This window comes from Rhinatrema bivittatum, chromosome 1 (genome assembly GCF_901001135.1).
Source record: "Rhinatrema bivittatum chromosome 1, aRhiBiv1.1, whole genome shotgun sequence".
Classification (NCBI taxonomy): Eukaryota; Metazoa; Chordata; class Amphibia; order Gymnophiona; family Rhinatrematidae; genus Rhinatrema; species Rhinatrema bivittatum.
In genome coordinates this window covers 194,492,042-194,511,235 of record NC_042615.1, presented here as the reverse complement: position 1 = coordinate 194,511,235, position 19,194 = coordinate 194,492,042, and the positions used below count along the sequence as shown (strand labels likewise).

Sequence of the window (19,194 nt, the reverse complement as noted above, 5' to 3'; positions counted from 1 at the left end):
TTGTTTTTCTTCTGGAGCTCTAATGGCTTGGCTGATGTCAAGAATTAAGATCTCTGTACCCAAGGCTCTTGTTGCATCCGTCGGTCCTAGATGGCTTCGCTCAGTTTGCCTCACCTTGTTCGCCTCACCTTGTTCACGGCTCCTCCTGCTTACCTTGGGAAAATGGCTACCACCGCATCTGCAAGCTGCCTTCTCCAGCGTCCCCGGAAAGGCTATGGTGCTGCCTCCCACCACGCTCCTCCCAAGATTCTTTTTTTTTTAATTTTATTTTTAATTGCATTTCATTGTTATTACAAACACAGATATTAATAGGGTGGAGAACCACCCTATAAGGAAATTAAAAGAAAACTAGAAGACAATTACAGCCAATTATAACTTGGAGCCATTACAAGAATAAATACAAATATGAAAATGTTGTCGTTCCCACATCATTAATATACTTCCCCCCCCCTTAACAAAACAATGGAAATCAGGAGTGTGCATCCAAGAACAACCTAAGTTGCTCCGGGAAATTAAAGACATATCAGTTATCTTTATACTTAATATAGCATTTACACGGGTACTTTAAATTGAATTGTGCTCCTTTTTGCAGAGCTTCATTATGCATTTCAATAAACTTCTTTCTACGTAACTGAGTCGGGCGAATGATATCTGGAAATATCTTTATGGGATATCCATAAAAATCACATTTTTGATATTTAAAATGAGTTCTTAATACTTTATCTCTCTCTAATAGAGAAGAAAATTGTACCAACAAGGTTGCCCTTGTATCGATTTTTGACTCAAATGATCTCTCCAGGAAATCAGTAAGATTTAAATCTACTTTACCTTCCACCTTCTTTTTCTCAGATGGATATTGTAAATAATAACAATTTGATATACCCGGTAAAGAATCTTCTGAGTATTTAAGTACATTTTTCAGATAACTATTAATCAAATCCACAGCTGTCATAAGATGAATTTTGGGGAAATCCAAAAACCTAAGATTTAATCTTCTATTATGGTTTTCTAGCATCTCAATTTTTCCCTCAATTTCCTCTGATTTAATTAAATTCACCTGGATTTCATGTATATCCCCCAATTTTTTATCAGATATATCAACCCTTTTCTCTAATTTTCCAATTTTTTCCTGCATATTGGTATCTCTTTTTATAGCATCCTGAACTGTTACCATTAAAATATTGATAGATTTTTGCATATTAATCATCATAATGCCCAATTCCTCAATAGTGAATTTTTGAGGCACTATAACGGAAATATCCTCACTTCCTGATACTTTCCCCCTCTCTCTATGTTGTTCAAGGGTGCCCAAATTCCCTTCTGCTAGGACGGGAGAGCTAACTCTCAATTTATCTAGACTCTGTAACCCTATCTCAGATAACTTCGACGCATTCATATTTTCACCAGAAATATTATCAGAGTCTATTAATATAGATGGATTTTCATCCGACTTAGCAGAGGGTGGGTCTGGCTTCTCTGGGGCCCCAGGAGTTAAAGATGCCTCTATGGCCAAATGGATCAGTTCCTGCTCCTGGTCTGATCCATTAGTGGCCCTCTCTGGGGTAGATGTGGTGATATTCTGAAAACAGTCCACGATTTTGGGCAAAAGCAATTTGTTTGGATTAGATAAAGGCAAAGTCTCTCTTAATTTCACCTTCCTCTTTGTGTGAGGCATGGCGAAAGAAACCCCAAAAAAGGAACTGTTCCAGCCGACAACAAGACAATTTACTTAGCTGATATGCTTCTAGGGTCGTCCTGGTCGCTAGCCTCCGTCCAAAGCTGGGCTAAGCTGCGCCGGCGGCGGCCGATTTTTATGCCTACCCGGCTCCTCCTTCTGACGTCACCGTCTCGAGACCCGGATGCAGGATCTATCCACAGACCTCAGGCCTCTCACCGGGTAGCTCCTCCAGGAAAAGTCAAGGCAAACGAAAGAGGGCCGCACCAGCAGACCCTCAGGAAATCGCCAGCTCCCAGGACGGCGGCGTCGCGCCAGCGTAGGCCGATTTTTATGCCTACCCGGCTCCTCCTTCTGACGTCACCGTCTCGAGACCCGGATGCAGGATCTATCCACAGGCCTCTCACCGAGTAGCTCCTCCAGGAAAAGTCAAGGCAAACGAAAGAGGGCCGCACCAGCAGACCCTCAGGAAATCGCCAGCTCCCAGGACGGCCCTCCTCCCAAGATTCTACTAGGGTGCGCGCACAGTACTCTCATCTTTATTCCAGCATTGGTGTGAACCTCGGGGGCGCCCCCTCTAGTGACGTCACGCCATCCTGGTATATAGCCTGTACTTTATTGCTAGCTCACTGAGTTAGCAAAGGATTGGTCTCGGCCGGTCTAAGCTACTCTGCCCTTCGGGGTATTGACTAACTTGGGTACCCGCTCCTCGGGGGCCCTCTGCTTTATTTCAGGTGCCTTACAGGGATCAGGTACTTGCTCCTTGAAGGCCTGTTCTCCCTGCCTCGGTGCCAGTACCATCTACTTCAGCCTGGTTGAATCGCATACCTAAAGCTACCATCTAGTGAGTAATCTAACTTTCAGTCTGTCTCATCTACAGCATTGTCTTGCTGGGAAACCTACACCGGAATCTCCTTATACCAATGGGGTGAGAAGGGTCCCCTCTGCCAAGGGTCCCGAGACTGCTACCTACAGACTACCTCACTACTGCCATCTCTTGTGGTATACATCAAGCTGTACAATAAAAGATCTAATTCTGTGTTTGTGCGTCCTGAGTCTAGACCAGTACTGTGGCTCCCCACGGGGCCCCTCCCCGTGGGCGTGGTCATCTGCCACAGTACCCAGGAATCCACCCAAACACCACTTAACCATACAGCTCTGTTAGTATTTCAACAGTTAGGATCTTGTGACTCATGCATGCAACAGGGCAAAAGAAGGACTGGATCATCCTGTTCAGTCGACTTAGGGTGAGCTGGCAGTCCTACCAGAAGTTTCCTAGTGTATAACAAGATGGACTCAGGACAAATGGGTTTATACTCCCCTGCCAGCAGATTTGTCACATTCTGGCAAAGGTACCAGTGATTGCTGTTCCTTATCTTTTTCTTTGATGCCATTGTTATCTAGCTATAAATTAGATGTGTTTATAGCTTCTTATGCACTCTGAGCTGGGCAATCAAGCTGCTTTACTAGCAGGTTGCACAGAAGCTTAGTCCTTCAGAGTCAACTTCTTGTTGATGTCACTGAAACTTCCCATGTTTACTTTCTCGGAATAAATCTTGACATGTTTATTGTTCTTTTACCCCTTGTGTATAAAAGTTTCTTCCCTTGATGATACTCAGTAGCTGTTGATGCTTCATTTATGTTTCAAATGCAACAGGCAGGATGGTACTAGCCTAAGGTTTCTGATTAAAATCAAGACTGCAGCTCCATTATTTACCTGGGGAGGACAATTTTCCAAGCTTTTTTACGTGAGTAAACTTGTGCTTACCTGCGTAAAACAGCATTTTGAAAATTGCCTCCCAAGTATGTGTGTCCTGTGACTGCGTTATTTTACCTGTGGCAAAAACGTGAGGAGCAGGGAAGGTAAAGCCCACACAGAGATTTTGTAAATCCTCCTGTGTACTTTGCACCTGCTTTAAAGTACTCTAATTCCCCGGTGGCCCCAAATTTTCAAACCTAAACTCTACTGAGAGTTCCTCTTTAAAACTGAGCTTGCAGGTCTGTGGGTACCTGACATCCATGGGCCTGCAGACTGCCCAGAGACTTTGAAAATTGCCTCAGATTGTAGTGGAAATAACAAGGTAAAAATGTTTATTTTATTTTAGGTGTAAAGAGGAAAAAATTAATTTTTTCATTGCTTGAATTGTTTGAAAAAAAGAAAGAAAAATGTTATGTTAATGCTACTTTTAGACCCAGGTCGTCTTTACATTCTGTATCTGTTAATCATGGGCAGCTGTAGTTACCATGTTCTTTAAAAAAAAAATATATATATATAGGCTTTGGCACAGCATTTTAAAGTAACAGAAGGGTCAGATACTGTGCATGGGCTCGCCTTTTCCGAATCTGAGCTCACAATTTTAGTTGTACCTGAGGGTAATGGAGGTTGAAGTGACCTTGCTCAAGGTGAAAAGGAGCAGCAGTGGGAGAAGCTGGATTGGAACCCTGGCTTCCCTCGATCTTAGCCCACGGCTCTAACCGCTAGGCTTCTCCAACACTCCTCCTCCTGCCATTAATGGCACAAGGATCAATGTTATGATTGTGTGGGGAAGGAAAGCCTGTTGGGTATATTTTAACCTCACTTTGTTGATTTTCAAAGTGGGGGGGAAAAAGTACCCACATGGACTTTTCTGGAGGAAAGCTGAATTGTGTGGGTAAATCTCAATCCCACCCCATCTCTACTCCCAGATCACCTCTTTGTATGCATGAACATGTATTTTCGTACAGGTGAGGCTGTTTCCAACGGCAGCAGTTATATAGTCAATGCCTCTGTAAGGGCAATTTTCAATCTGTGTAAAAATCAGTATGGAAAACCGAAATAAAGCTATACTAATTTCAGACATGTATGTGGATTGAAACAGTTTGCTTCACTTGGAGGTCCTTAACTCTCTTCCCAGAAGGGGAGGCTGATTCCTGCAAGGGCATTGCCTTGCAGACGTGCTTGCTTGCTTACCTCAGTTCAGACATTGTTGCTTAATTACTTCACTATAGCTTTGTGTTTCCACATGAATTTCATTTTGTAAAGGAACTATGAGGTCCAGATTCAAAAGTGTTCAGCCAGCTAACTCGGAAGTTAGCTGGCTTAAATGAATATTTAAGCACTTATCTGGCTAATAAGATAGACGGCTATAACTGGGAGGAATTGTGAGCTGGCTAAATTAACCAGCTAACTTTAATATTCAGTGACAGCTGGATAACTTAGCTGGCTAAGTCTGGTCAGGCCAAAGAGCTGCCTAAAGTTAGCCGGCTGTAGTTAGCTGGCTATATTTAAGCAGCTCAGTAGTGCAGCTGTGCTATTGAATATATCTCCAAAATTAACCAAATAAGTTTATCCAGCTAACTGCTACTCAGACTGTGTCTGAATATGGACCTCTGTGTGCTTTTTTAATTTTTGTTACTAACTAAAGCGAGCTAATAAAATGTTTCTCCTTCGCAGGCCAGAGTCCTGGATAGAAGAAGAGCAAATGGGAGCATTCTTAAGTGTAGCCAAAGGTTCGGATGAGCCTCCCGTCTTCTTGGAGATTCATTATAATGGCAGCACTAACGCAAAGGAGTCTCCTCTAGTGTTCGTTGGAAAAGGAGTTACTTTTGATAGGTAATTATATTATAGCATTATACATATATACATGCACAGAATATCCTGTAGGTTTAAGTGAAGGCGAGATTCCAGAGAGATCATCATGAGGATAGCAGCATTGGTCCATAACTCGTATTTTAGAGGGTGAGATTTATGAAGGGATTTTCCCTATAGGTAAAGAAGGAGACTATAGTAGTTGAAAGAACTGTCTTCCCGGGGGGGGGGGGGGGGGGGGCTATCACTTTTAGACAATGTAATCAGAAAATACAAGTGAGGACAACTCAATCATTTGCATGGCTTTGATGGCGTTGTCAATATCCATGGTACTGAACAGTATTTTTTCCTGCTAGCATTTTCAGCAATTCTAGGACTGCATGGCAACTTAAAAGAGCACATTTTACAGTTGCATTCCCTTAAGGATACATTTTGACTGTTCATGCCACATTTGTGCACAAAATGTACAAAAGCTGTGCTTCTAGCACAGCTTTCTGATGATAGGTGTTGCCAGATATATGGCAGCTCCCCGTTTTGCTTTGCAGTCTCCACACCTTTGGGTCTCTCTGCAGCTGTCCATGCTATATTTATGCTTCAGGACATGGCAAAACAGGAGGTGAAAGGGTAACTATCTGCTGCCAAGTCCTGTTCTACCACTGCCACTTCCAAGCTGCCAGGCTGCAGCAGATACGGACAACAACTTGGGCCTCTCCTGCCAAACCTCCCTCCACCCAGCCAGCAGGAGGAGCGTTGCTTAATACTACATCAGCATCCTATGCCATGCAGGCCAGTCTACAGTATGAGCCACATGGATCCCCATAGGACTTATACTGCCATACTAGCCCTGCACAGCACAAGAACCGGACGCATATACATGGGGGAAAATTCTGGAGGAGACGCCTAAACTGGAGTTTTTCTGCTGTGGCTGGGTGGGTTGGAAAGGGCAGCGGTGGAATGGGACTCGAATGCAGACAGTACCTCTCCCATCTCTCGCTCTGCAGGACTCAGGCAGGCTTTGCTTATTTTATGGATTTGTATGCCTTCATGCTGTTCGCAACTGCAGCACACGCTATTAGTCCTCACCTCTGACATCTAGTGTCATGGTCAGATGAAACCACTGACCAACTGACAACATAAGTGTATTTTCCTTTCAGAAAGCATGCTAAAAAAAAAAAAAAATTCACAGGCTGCCTTGCCGGCTGTGCCGATCTTGCAAAGCATGAGAAAAGCATAGCCAACTGACCTATGAGTTTTGAAAGTGACCTAGGCCAGGGGTGAGCAAACTGAGGAGCAGACCTCACAGGGTTGGCTTGGACATGGAAACATAAAAATGACGGCAGAAAAGGACCAAATGGTCAACTCAGTCTGCCCAGCAAGCTTAAGGTAGTAAATGCCACTGTTTGCAGGTTACTCCCATATTTCTCTTAAGGGTAATAACTGTCGCTTTGTGTAGTTATCCCCCAGACCTTATGATACCCATAAAAATTTCAGCTAGTAACGTTTTTTTTACTGGCTGATGAGCTTTCTTAAAACTTCAGATAGTGTTGCCTGATGTGTTTTGCTTATGGACTTGGCCATAGAAGCAGTCATGTGCTTTTTCCCTTATGTCTGCGTATCAGTACCCCAGACCGTAGAAGTTGGAGCCCCATTGGTTGTTGTCTGAATCCAGTTCCCCTTTTCCCCCTGCCTTTGAAGTGGGGAGCAATGTTTTTCAGTTGCATTTAAAGCATCAAAGCTTAGTTAAGGGCAGTAATCTCCATTTTTCTGCTAAGGGTAGTAACTGCCGCAGCAGCAAGTTACCCCTCATCCACTCTTTCTTCATTTCCTTTAGGACTTGGCCGTAGAATCAGTCCTGTGCTTTTTCCCTTATGTCTTTTGTATCAGTATCCCAGACGTAGAATCCAATTTTTTTTTCCATCTCTCATCTAAGCAGAGACCATTGTTAAGGATAGTAACTGCTACACCAACAAGTTGCCCCCCCCCCGCATGCTATTCTTCATTTCCGTTCTCTAGCCATTTTAAGCGGGGGAGCAATGTTGCAGTTGCATTAAAATCTCAAAAATCACCACTCTGGGTTAACAATGTATCAACTCTAACTAAAATATTTTCAACCCCCATACCAGCGATTCTCACCAGTGTGTCGTCAAGCAGCAGCAGGTGTGTTGCATGTTGCGTGCTTCTGGTCTCCTGCTGCTCTTCCCCCCTCTTCCTTTACCGAGTGAGAGACTGACAATCTTCCACTGCTGCCGTTGCCGCCCGGGCTATCAGCACCTTCAAGCCCAGATGGGGAACGACAGCAGTGTTAGTGGAGGCTGGCACCTGCAGGTGGGCCTTTCTTCTTCCCGCACCTGCCCCCCGTGGCCCGGAACAGGAAGTGATGTGCAGTGGGGTGCAGGGGAAGAAGAAAGAGCCATGCCGCATGGTAAAGTAGCAGCGGCAGCATCGGCCCCGGGCAGTAGCATGGGCCCCGGAGCAAAACCCAAAGAGCCAGCAATCGGAAAAAGAGAACAGCAGAATTAGCCTCCCGTGGCCTATGGGATTCTTCTTTCTTGGCCTGCGGGGGCTGGAGGAGGAGGCTGCTGCAGCTACTATTTGGGCTGGGGGGGGGGGTGGTGCAGGAAGTGAGAGAGATAGCCAAGGCTGTCTGTAAGTGAGAGAATGTATGTATGATTGAGAATGTGTACGTGTAACTGTGATTGAGAGCCTGTGTGTAAATGAGAGCATTTGATTGAGATCATCTATGTGAGTGTGTGAGAGAGAGCATGTGTGTGATTGAGAGAAACTGGTCAGAGAGGTGATGTATGTGTATATAGGAGAGACAATGGAAGTGACTGGTCATGACTGGAGTGTGTGTGTGTGAGAGAGAGAAAGTGATTATGGGAATGAGAAGCCTGTGCATGTGGCAAGAGCTAGCATAGGAGTGAGAAACCTGTGTGTGTGTGACACAGTATGGGAGTGAAAAGCCTGTATATGTAAGAGAGAACATGGACATGAGAAGCCTGTGTGTGAATATGAGAGAGAGAGAGAGACTGTTCGGGAAGGTGACTGGTGTGTGTGTGTGTAAGAAAGAGACTGATCGGGAGATGATTGGTGTGTGAAAGACAAAATGGTCATGGGACAGGTGTGTGTGACAGACAGGTCGAGGACCATGAGTACAGAGCTTCAGCCACTACTGCTTCTGGTGTGTGCTACTGGCCTGCATGGAAGAGGAGTAGGAGAGCTGCTGGAGGGGGTTAGTAAAGGTGGCTTTTTAAGTTTTGTTTTTTTTTTCTTGATTGACTGCTATTTTAATTACTAAATATTATGTGATGTCTGCTGTTTTGAAATATTTTATTGGTGTTTGGAGAATTTTAAATTTATTTTTGACTCTAATAGAAAATAAGTGATCATTAGTTTGAGCCTTTTGGTTGATACGCTTCAATGGTTGAAGTTTGTTGGCAGTATACATATGATTGTTAACTATGTGTATTTTAATTCTGTATCACTTAATAAAGATATTGAACATAAATAATTTTTGAGTTTTTAATTGTTGAATATTATTCTGTTCATAGTTGTTGTGAAACATTTATTCTGCTTATTAGTATAGTTATACAATTATTTCTGTGTTGGAATCTATAGCTGCTTGGCTAGTTCTGTTTTCCTAATAGGAGGTGTATTGGTGTTTAGGGCCTGATTTAATATTTGTAGTGTTGCCTTTTCATAGGTAGGGTTGTTATTGTTTGAGTGCATTCCATAATACAGGTGTAACTGTGTGCAGATTAGTTTATGTACATTACTGCAGATCCTGGGAGTATGTTAGTTTGGTTCTGTGTATGTGACCAAGGTGAGGTATTTTACTAGCATGTAAGTGTTTGTATCAGTCTTATTTGTTGGGTTTTCTCAAGAGGACTTGCATTGGTGATAAACTGCTGTCTTTTTATAAGTAGGGCTATAGAGCTTGGTAGTAGGAGTTTGTGTTGCTGTTACTGAGATGACACTAGAACCAGAATATCTTTTTTTGTAAGATGAGTTGTACGGGGAATGTCATAATTCTGCTTTACATCCATAATTGTGGGTCAGGGAAATTCCTGTGGATGCAAACTGTACTTTTATATTTAGCCCTATGATGGTCATGTGTTCAGTGTGCCACGCATGTGAGAACCATCTGTCAGGTGTATCCAGACAGAAAAAAGGTTGAGAACCACTGTCCTATGGTATAGTCCATGCCGTGACAAGGAGCCACAGAGATCTTTTGTCACATTCAAAAACGCTTGCAAGCAAAAGTTTGTCTTCTTTCATTCCCTTACTGTTAAAACCAGCGCTCGAGCGCTGTCCACAAAGCTGGCGTCTTATGGGGCCACGTGAACCACACACAATTCTTACGTAAATTTGTGTCTCTTTCCCAAACGTCCTCAGCGCACTTATCCACAGAATGTTCTTCTTTTCAAGTTTAAGGTATCTTCTTTTGAATTCTCCATTGTTATGGCCAACATTCAAATGCTGCCGTTGAGCCCAACACTGCAGCGTTTCGGCAGCCCACAGCCGCCTGCATCAGGGGATCGTCTTCAGTGTTCTAAATTTTAAAAAATTATATAAACCACTCTTCACAACCGAATAACCCTTTCCCCGTCCGTAACACAAAAGCTTACCTGCAATAACTTCTGTTTCTTAATACACCACCAGCTTCTCGCAATCTACTCTCACCCACACGCATGCTCAACATAAAAAACTCACTAACCCCTCCCCCAAACGTCTTAAACGTACACCACCATCTTGTTCACATATCAATCACTCTCCCCTCTCCGAATATTCACAAACGCACTGAGTAATGAATGCTCCCATCATAATTATGGGACCTGATTCTACATTAAAAAAAAAAATATTCAATCGTTCCAATTTTTCAATTTTTTTTTATTTTTTTCAGCCCCCACATTTTATTATGTGATTATGAAAATTAATGGCGGTTACTACCCCAAACCAAATGTACCTGATACTTCACTCTCGACGCATATCCAGCATGGCTCTCTGCTTCAACGGCATGGGAGAAAGACTGATACATCACGAATTTCCAGCATAGCTCTCTGCTTCAACGGCAGGGGAAAAGAAAAACTGATACTTCACGCATATCCAGCATAACTTCAACGGCAGGGGAGAAGAAAAAAGGATTCACACTCACAAAGCGGGGAGTAGCTGGCTTGTTACGGCGGTTACTACCCCAAACCAAATGTGCCTGATACTTCACTTTCGATGCATATCCAGCAGAGCTCGCTGCTTCAACGGCAGGGGAGAAGAAAAAAACTGATACCTCACGCATATCCAGCATAGCTCCCTGCTTCAACGGCAGGGGAGAAGATAAACAACCAATAAGGGCTGTATAACATAATCTGGGTAAAAACAAATAAGCATGGGTGTAGCTTGCTTATTGCGGCGGTTACTACCCCTACTACCTCTAACTAATCAAGCTAGATATTTCACTTGGATGCAGCTCCATCACCGCTCTCTACATTAATGGCGGGGGTGGAAGGGAATTAGAACCAAGAGCTAAGAGAAACAGATAAGTATGGGAGAAGAAATGAGGGAAGCTTGCTGGGCAGACTGGATGGGCCATTTGGTCTTCTTCTGCCGTCATTTCTATGTTTCTATGTTTCTATAATGTACCCACAGTATTTCTTTATAAGCAAATATGACTTTTGTTTATGTATTAAAAATGAATAAATAAAGAATTTAAAAAAAAATCCTTCTCATCTTCCAGCCTCAATTCCTTTACCCCACAAATATTACTGTCTATTTCAGCCCCCACCATTATTGCTAAACTCTTCCAAACCACCCACATTTAATTCCTTTACTTTAGCCTCACCCTTCATAATACACCCCAATCATCCAATGCTCCATATCCCCTCTTCTCTACTTTGACCGCCTCTCACACCTTTCACCCTGCCCATCCCATATTACTTCACGGAATCCCTCTATCCTTCTAAAGAGACTATTTCTTCACAACCCCAATCCTAAAGCAAAGCCTTCCACTCAATTTCTTTATTAAGTCCTGCTGCGATTATCGTATTCCATTGAAAAATATATCGTTGCTCTTCAAATATCAACAGTCTATCAAAATCTCCCCCCTGTCCTCCGGGGGTAAGTTGTTCTAGAACCACAAAAGTCAAGTCTGTGGTTAAATGACCCATAGTCTCCCAATGCATAACTACTAAAACGAATACAGCTAATATGTTCTTGAATGCGGATTTTTTATTTGCACGATATTTTGCCAATATTCTCTAGCCCACATGGGCACCACACAAGGTCTATTGCTCCACTTGATTCACATGTAATGTTAGATAATAACCTAAAGGGATGCATCGGCAGTGCCTAGGATTTCTGGTTGATGGGCAGCACTAACAGTATCACATTCTGCCCTTTGGCCTGGCAACTGCGCCCAGAGTTTTCACCAAATGTCTGGTAGTTGGTACACATCTTCGAAGGCAGGAAATTATGTGTTTCCTCATTGAGGCAACTCCCATCAAGGTGCTCAAAGTGCCATGCACTTTACGATCGAAACTCTGGAGGTCTTGGGATTCTTGATCAACAATCCCACCTTCAGCTGGCCATGCAGCTGGACTTCATTGGGGTGCACCTGGACACCATCCAGGAGAGGGCCTACCTACCTCGAGACAGGGCAAAGAACTTAGCAGCTCTTGCACAACATGTCTCCAGCTGCCCACACATCTCTGTTCATTAGTTTCTCCAGCTGCTAGGCCATATGGCAGTGACGGTGCATGTCACCCACATTTGCTTGGCTACACATGCACCGTGCACAATGGACACTCTCAGGTGTTTCAGGACCTGCACACTCGCATCCTAGTCATAGAGAGTTTGCGGCAGTCCCTCCTGTGGTGGTCAGTCCCCTCAAACATGGAGTGGAGTTGTCCCTTTTGGAATGCTCAGCCCCAGGCCACGCTCATCACCAATGCATCTCAGACAGGGTGGGGAGTGCATGTTCTGAGTTACTGCACCCAGGGTTTCTGGTTGGTTCAGAAGGCTCGGCTCCAGATCAACCTCTTGGTGCTGCGAGCAGTCCACTATGCCCTGTGGGTGTTCCGAGAGTGTCTCATGAACAGGTGGTTCTGGTTCAAATGACAGTCAGGTGGCCATTGTGGTACCTGAACAAACAGGGAGGAACCGGATCGTTTCCCCTCTGCCAGGAGGCTGTCCAAAGTGGACATGGGCCATCGAGAACGGCATCACTCTCCGGGCGGTGTACTTCCTGGGAGTGGACAACACTCTGGCCGATGCCTGGAGTCGGACATTCAAACCCCATGAATGGTCCCTCAATCAGGATGTAGAAAACCGCATATTCCGCTGTTGGGGGGGGATCCCGGATATAGACCTGTTTGCCTCCTTGTAAAACAGGAAAGTGCACCGGTTTTGCTCCCTCTGCAAGAGGGGCAAAGGATCGATAGCAGATGCCTTCTCAATCCATTGGGGAACGGGCTTGCTGTACGCCTACCTGCCTCTTCCGCTCATATCCAAGGCACTCCAGAAGTTGCAGGCTCCATGATCCTAATCGGTCCTTATTGTCCCCGTCAGGTCTGGTTCCCTATCCTTCAGGACTTAACTGTGCACCCTCTGATCCGTTTGGGAACAGCTCCTGACCGCATCAGCCAGGACCAGGGCACGCTCCATCACCCCAATGTGTGGACCCTGGCCCTCTCAGCTTGGATGTTGACCGGATGACGATAGAGACCCTTGGCCTATTGGGGGGGGGGGGGGGGGTTGTTATCTTGTGTCCTTCTGGAGTCCAGGAAATCTTCCACCAGAAAATCCTATAATCTGAAGTGGAAACTGTTCTCTTCCTGGTGCGAGGGTCGCGGTTTGGATCCCTTCTCTTGTTCCCCTTCAGCACTTTTTGGACTACCTGTTGTACCTCTCTGAGTCCGGTCTGCAGACCACATCAGTGAGGGTTCATCTAAGTGCCATAGGTGCATACCATCGGGGTTTGGATGGTTTCGCAATTTCTTGCCATCCGCTCTTGGGCCGGTTCATGAGGGGCTTGCTTCAACTGAAGCCTCCCACTTGCCCCCTGGCAGTTTTCTGGGATCTCAAAGTAGTCCTCTCGCAACTCATGAAACCTCCGTTTGAGCCGTTGCATTCCTGGAAAATGGAAGCCATTGCGTTCCATGAGAAGCCGTTGCGTTCTCTTGGAAAATGATGATATTGGTTGTGTTCACATCGGCTTGCGGAGTAGGTGGGCTGCAAGCGCTGGTGTCATATCCGCCCTATACGAAGTTTTGTCATGACAGGGTGGTCCTACGGACCCACCCCAAGTTTCTACCCAAGGTGGTTTTGGAATTCCATCTCAACCAATCCATTGTACTGCTGTTGTTTTTCCCAAGATCTCACGCTTACCATGGTGAACGTGCTCTGCACACTTTGGATTGCAAGAGGGCACTTGCCTTTTACTTGGAACAGACAGCACCCCATTGCACCTCTATTCAGCTGTTCGTATCTTTTGACAAGAACAGATTAGGACTCGCTGTCTTCAAGCAGACTCTTCCCCGCTGGCCAGTGGATTGAGGGTCACATCAAAGCTCACTCTGCCTGGGCCATGTCAGTCTCAGTGGCTGACTTGCGTACGGTTCCTATCCACGAGATCTGCAGAACGGCGACCTGGAGTTCCCTCCACACTTTTACCTCGCATTACTGCATGGACAAGGATGGCAGACAGGACAGTCATTTTGGACAGTCTGTCCTCTGTAATCTCTTCCAGCCCTAAAAACTCAACTCTCTCCCTCTGTGGGCCCTATCCTTAGGTACAAGCCTGCTGTAGTTGTTGTGCACATTTGCACCTATTCTGGCTGTGCAGGCTTGGAGAAGCCTGGAGCTACTTAATCACCCATGTGTGAGGACTACCATCCTGCTTGTCCTTGGAGAAAGCAGAGTTGCTTACCTGTAACAGGTGTTCTCCAAGGACAGCAGGATGTAGTCCTTACGAAACCCACCCGCCACCCCGCAGAGTTGGGTTTCTCTTGGTTCGTTGTTTTGTTTTTTGCAAACTCTGTTATAAAACTGAAGAGGGACCCTGCATGGACGCGTGGTTAGTGGTATGCTGGGCATGCTCAGTGTGCTAAAGTTTTCCGTGACGGGCTCCATCTGAAGATGTCCCCCAAGTGTGAGGACTAACATCCTTGGAGAACACCTGTTACAGGTAAGCACCTGTTACAGGTAAGCAACTCTGCTTTGTTTTAGTTGGAAAAATTACCCGCAAAAAAAGAAGGTATAGTTGTCTCTGGGTACTTTTTTCCTTAGGCGATTTTGAGCGTGAAAGAGCATGCATGCTTTCACTCTGAAACTCGTGCAAAGATTTTACATCTATATGGGCAGTATGAAACTTGCCACAAAATTTCTATAGTGACTCTCAAAATTGAGTCTTTGCTTAACCAGGGGACTGTTCCATTGCAAATGTTAGTGATTTTTTTTTTAATTAAATCATTTAAATATTTGATGCTGTATTTAATAACTGTAAGGCCAATTGCTTCAGTATTACAGGAATAAGAGCCCAGGTTTTCTCTATTTAGAATACATTGGTTTCCAGTTTTTGAGTTTAGGTTTGTTTGAGAAAGCCCTTGCTGTGTAGGATAACTGCCATGCCCATGACCTTCACAACACTGGAAAATGAACTTTTTTTTATAGAAAAGGAATTTCATGGACAGGAGGTCATGATAATGAAGTAGGAGGGAGGAAAGGGCAGAGAAAAAAAAAAACACGAAAAAATTGCTTCTTTGCTGCTTCTCCTTTTCTTCAGTGAATAACTGAGGATTGCTTGATGGAGCAGGTAACAGAAAGGGAAAATTCTCTTTAGGTTCCGCTTTGTGAAATTTAGTTTTCACGAACTATTTTCCCTTCTCAGTGGCGGGATATCACTGAAGCCTTCTTTGGGCATGGATGCAATGAGAGGGGACATGGGAGGAGCAGCAACTGTCTGTTCAGCCATTGTAACCGCAGCAGCACTAAAACTACCCATTAACATTATCGGTGAGTGACAAAACAATATTTAGCAAATCTGAAATGTTGCAGAACATTAATTATGTTCCTTTATTTTTTTTTAAAAGGGAAGAAGTACCATAGTCTTCCACCATCCCCTCCCTTGCCAAGGTTTAAATAATTTACTTGAAGCTGCTTTTTAAATATGAATTTGCTTTTATCTGGCCAGCAAAAGTGCTTTTGAAGTAGTTTTTTGGTTTCCTTATGAAAGGTGTGGAAACTATACTAAAGATGAAAATCACAGAGCATATAGAAAGACATGGTTTAATGGAACACAGCATGGATTTACCCAAGGGAAGTCTTGCTTCACAAATCTTCATTTTTTTGAAGGGGTTAATAAACATGTGGATAAAGGTGAACCGGTAGATGTGGTGTATTTGGATTTTCAGAAGGCATTTGACAAAGTCCCTCATGAGAGGCTTCTAAGAAAAGTAAAAAGTCATGGGATAGGAGGCGATGTCCTTTCGTGGATTACAAACTGGTTAAAAGGCAGGAAACAGAGAGTAGGATTAAATGGTCAATTTTCTCAGTGGAAAAGGGTAAACAGTGGAGTGCCTCAGGGATCTGTACTTGGACCTGTCTTTTCAATATATTTATAAATGATCTGGAAAGGAATACGACGAGTGAGGTTATCAAATTTGCAGATGATGCAAAATTATTCAGAGTAGTTAAATCACAAGCAGATTGTGATACTTTGCAGGAGGACCTTGCGAGATTGGAAGATTGGGCAATCAAATGGCAGATGAAATTTAATGTGGACAAGTGCAAGGTGTTGCATTTAGGGAAAAATAATCCTTGCAGTAGTTACACGATGTTAGGCTCCATATTAGGAGCTACCACCCAGGAAAAAGATCTAGGCATCATAGTGGATAATATTTTGAAATCATCGGCTCAGTGTGCTGCAGCAGTCAAAAAAAGCAAACAGAATGTTAGGAATTATTAGGAAGGGAATGGTTAACAAAACAGAAAATGTCATAATGCCTCTGTATCGCTCCATGGTGAGACCACACCTTGAATACTGTGTACAAATCTGGTCATCTTATCTCAAAAAAGATATAGTTGTGATGGAGAAGGTACTCAAAGGGCAACCAAAATGATAAAAGGGATGGAACAGTTCCCCTATGAGGAAAGGCTGAAGAGGTTAGGGCTGTTCAGCTTGGGGAAGAGACGGATGAGGTCTTGACTGAGTAGATGTGAATCGGTTATTTACACTTTTGGATAATAGGACTATGGGGCATTCCATAAAGTTAGCAAGTAGCACATTTAAGACTAATCGGAGAAAATTCTTCTTCACTCAACGCACAATTAAGCTCTGGAATTTGTTGCCAGAGGATGTGGTTAGTGCACTTAGTAGCTGGGTTTAAAAAAAGGTTTGGATAAGTTATTGGGGAAGAAGTCATCAAGTTAAATTAGGGAATGGCCTCTGCTATTACTGGCATCAGTAGCATGAAATCTTCCTAGTGTTTGGGTACTTGCCAGGTTCTTGTAGCCTGGTTTGGCCTCTTTTGGAAACAGGATGCTGGGCTTGATGGACCCTTGGTCTGACCCAGCATGGCAATTTCTTATGTTCTCTTGCAGTGGTTGCTGGTTAAAAATGATGCCACAGTGTTATGCGCGCACACACATATTGGATTTATTAGGGCAGTACTCCATGAAATTAGCAAGTAGCACATTTAAAACAAATCAGAGAAAATTATTTTTCACTCAACGCACAATTAAGCTCTGGAACTTGTTGCCAGAGGATGTGGTTAAGGCAGTTGTTATAGCTGGGTTTAAAAAAGGTTTGGATAAGTTCTTGGAGGAGAAGTCCATAAACTGCTATTAATCAATAGGGAATAGCTACTGCTTGTTGCCGGCATTAGTAGCATGGGATCTTTTTAATGTTTGGGTACTTGCTAGGTACTTTTGAATTGGATTGGCCACTGCTGGAGACAGTATATTGGGCTTGACCCAGTATGGCATATCTTGTGTTTTTATGAACAGAGTTGGTGGGAGGCAATTTCACTGCATGCAACAGCACTTGAACAACACTAGGGAAAATTAAAATTATTGTAATATGAAAACATTCTAACTGACCCAGTTTCTGCATATAGAGCATCTTCACTCTAGCATTGGAGTCTGTTGCTTAGTTTTCAATGTATGAAAAATACAGTGCTTTAAATAGTTGAAAACACCCAGTGGTGTAATGGAGTGAAATCAATAATACCCCAATTATATCCCATAGGAGGCAGTAGTGGCAAGCTGGCAGATGCAGCATGTTGTGTGGCCCCAAAGAAGTAGCATGGCATCAGTAGGAAGAGTTGACAGGACAGATGGATAGAACTTAGGAGGGGGCAAAGGGCACATTACCTCCTAAGCTATATGTGTTTCTTTGTTTGGTTCCCTCTTGGCCTAGCTACATGATCCTTGCTCTCCTCCTGATTCGCTCCTCAAGCTGACTGCTCACATCTGTGGCCATTAGTGCTGTGGACTGGCATGTAATGGGTCTCTTTGGTTTCCAGGTTGAGGATAAGAAGCAACATGTGCAATTGCGGCCCTGAGCCTGGGCCAGCTGCTGACTGCTGAGCTGCTAAGGTTCAGGACATGCAGATGGTGAAGCATCTCACCTGGACGCTGCAGGCATGGGACTGCCCGTGACCTAAAATTCATGCGTACTAGCAGGAGTACTACAGGGGATGGGGAGGCCGGCATGGTTCTAAGGAACAGAGATTTTTCTGGGAAGGTGAAACGGGAACGGGATCCAAACCTGTAAGGGATGGGAAATTGCACATTGAGAGGTCAGCTGAGCCTGCTGAGGAGAGGCGAAGGATGGGGAGCAGTGAGGGGGGGGGGCTGATAGCCTGCAGGGGAGAGAAGCTGGCCAGGGGTGGGGGTGATGGGGCAACCCTGATGGGGAAAGAAACTAGGAGAACAGAGCAGAAAATGTCAGGAGGAAGTGGGGACCTGATTAGATTTGGGTAATGAAGCAGGCAGGGTAGTATTCAGCCCCCTGCTCCCAGACTTAAGTCAAACTATGCTTATCTATTGGAAATAAGGCGGAAGGGGAATATAGGACAAGAAGGGCAAGGGAGTAAGAAAAGATTAGGCAAAAGTGGGAGAAAGGGATTGAGAGAGATGGGGATGGGCTGAGGGGAGTGTGTGTGGTATGGACAGGCTAAGAAGGGAAGAGAGACTGTTGAGGACTGACTGAAAGGGGGGGAGAGTGTGGGTGTGTGAATGGGCCAGGCTGGACTGGAGGGGGAGAGCATAGTGTGAATGGACTGTGGGGTAGGGTGACTGATGGGGATGAACTGGGATAGGGGAGTTAGCGAGAGACTGATGGGACTTTCATTGCTTTCTTAGCTCTTCATTTGGTTATAGGAGTTCTGTGTCTGCACCGCCTGCTTCACTCTGTACAATTAAGCCAGTTGTGCCTACTGTCATGGGGCTGCAGGCTGGAGTTTGGGTGTACCCTCGCAGAAATGGTGCAGGACCACAGGGCTGGACTGATGCTAATCTTCTGCCTAGCCAACCCTCTCCCCCACAGGTTGTGCCCTTGGGTTCTGGGGACCAGTAGGACTTGTTTCTTGCTGAACATCATGGTACTTGTTGGAGTCAGGGACCCGGCGAGGATAGATTCACGTAGGGATTGGAACTGGTGCAGTACAGGCAGGATTTGAACTGGTGCAAGACAGGCTGCACTGGAGACAGGGGCACGGCTAGGGAAACAGACAAGGAGTGAACTGGGCTGGGCAAGGACCTGACAGACAGAGCAGAACAAGGGCTGGACAATACAAGGACAGGTCAAGGACCAAACAGAACAAAGAACATAGAAGGCCTCAAGGCAGAGTGCTCAGAGGCCACTAGGCAAGACAGAGGGCCCAAAGGTTGCAAGTTAAGGGAAGGCAAGAGGCCCAAAGCCCACAAGGCACAAGGTAAGACGGGAGGCAACAAGGCA

At 44.7% G+C, this 19,194-nt stretch overlaps 1 protein-coding gene across 1 annotated transcript in view; it reads left to right on the top strand.

The window, feature by feature from the left end:
* The window catches only part of LAP3 (leucine aminopeptidase 3), a 154,773-nt gene that overhangs the window by 62,674 nt on the left and 72,905 nt on the right, over positions 1 to 19,194 (top strand). Inside the window, exons 7-8 of the mRNA XM_029590495.1 lie at positions 5,109 to 5,267; positions 15,124 to 15,248. Of these exons, the coding sequence (XP_029446355.1) occupies positions 5,109 to 5,267; positions 15,124 to 15,248 (284 nt within the window). The remainder of the gene's footprint in view (positions 1 to 5,108; positions 5,268 to 15,123; positions 15,249 to 19,194) is intronic.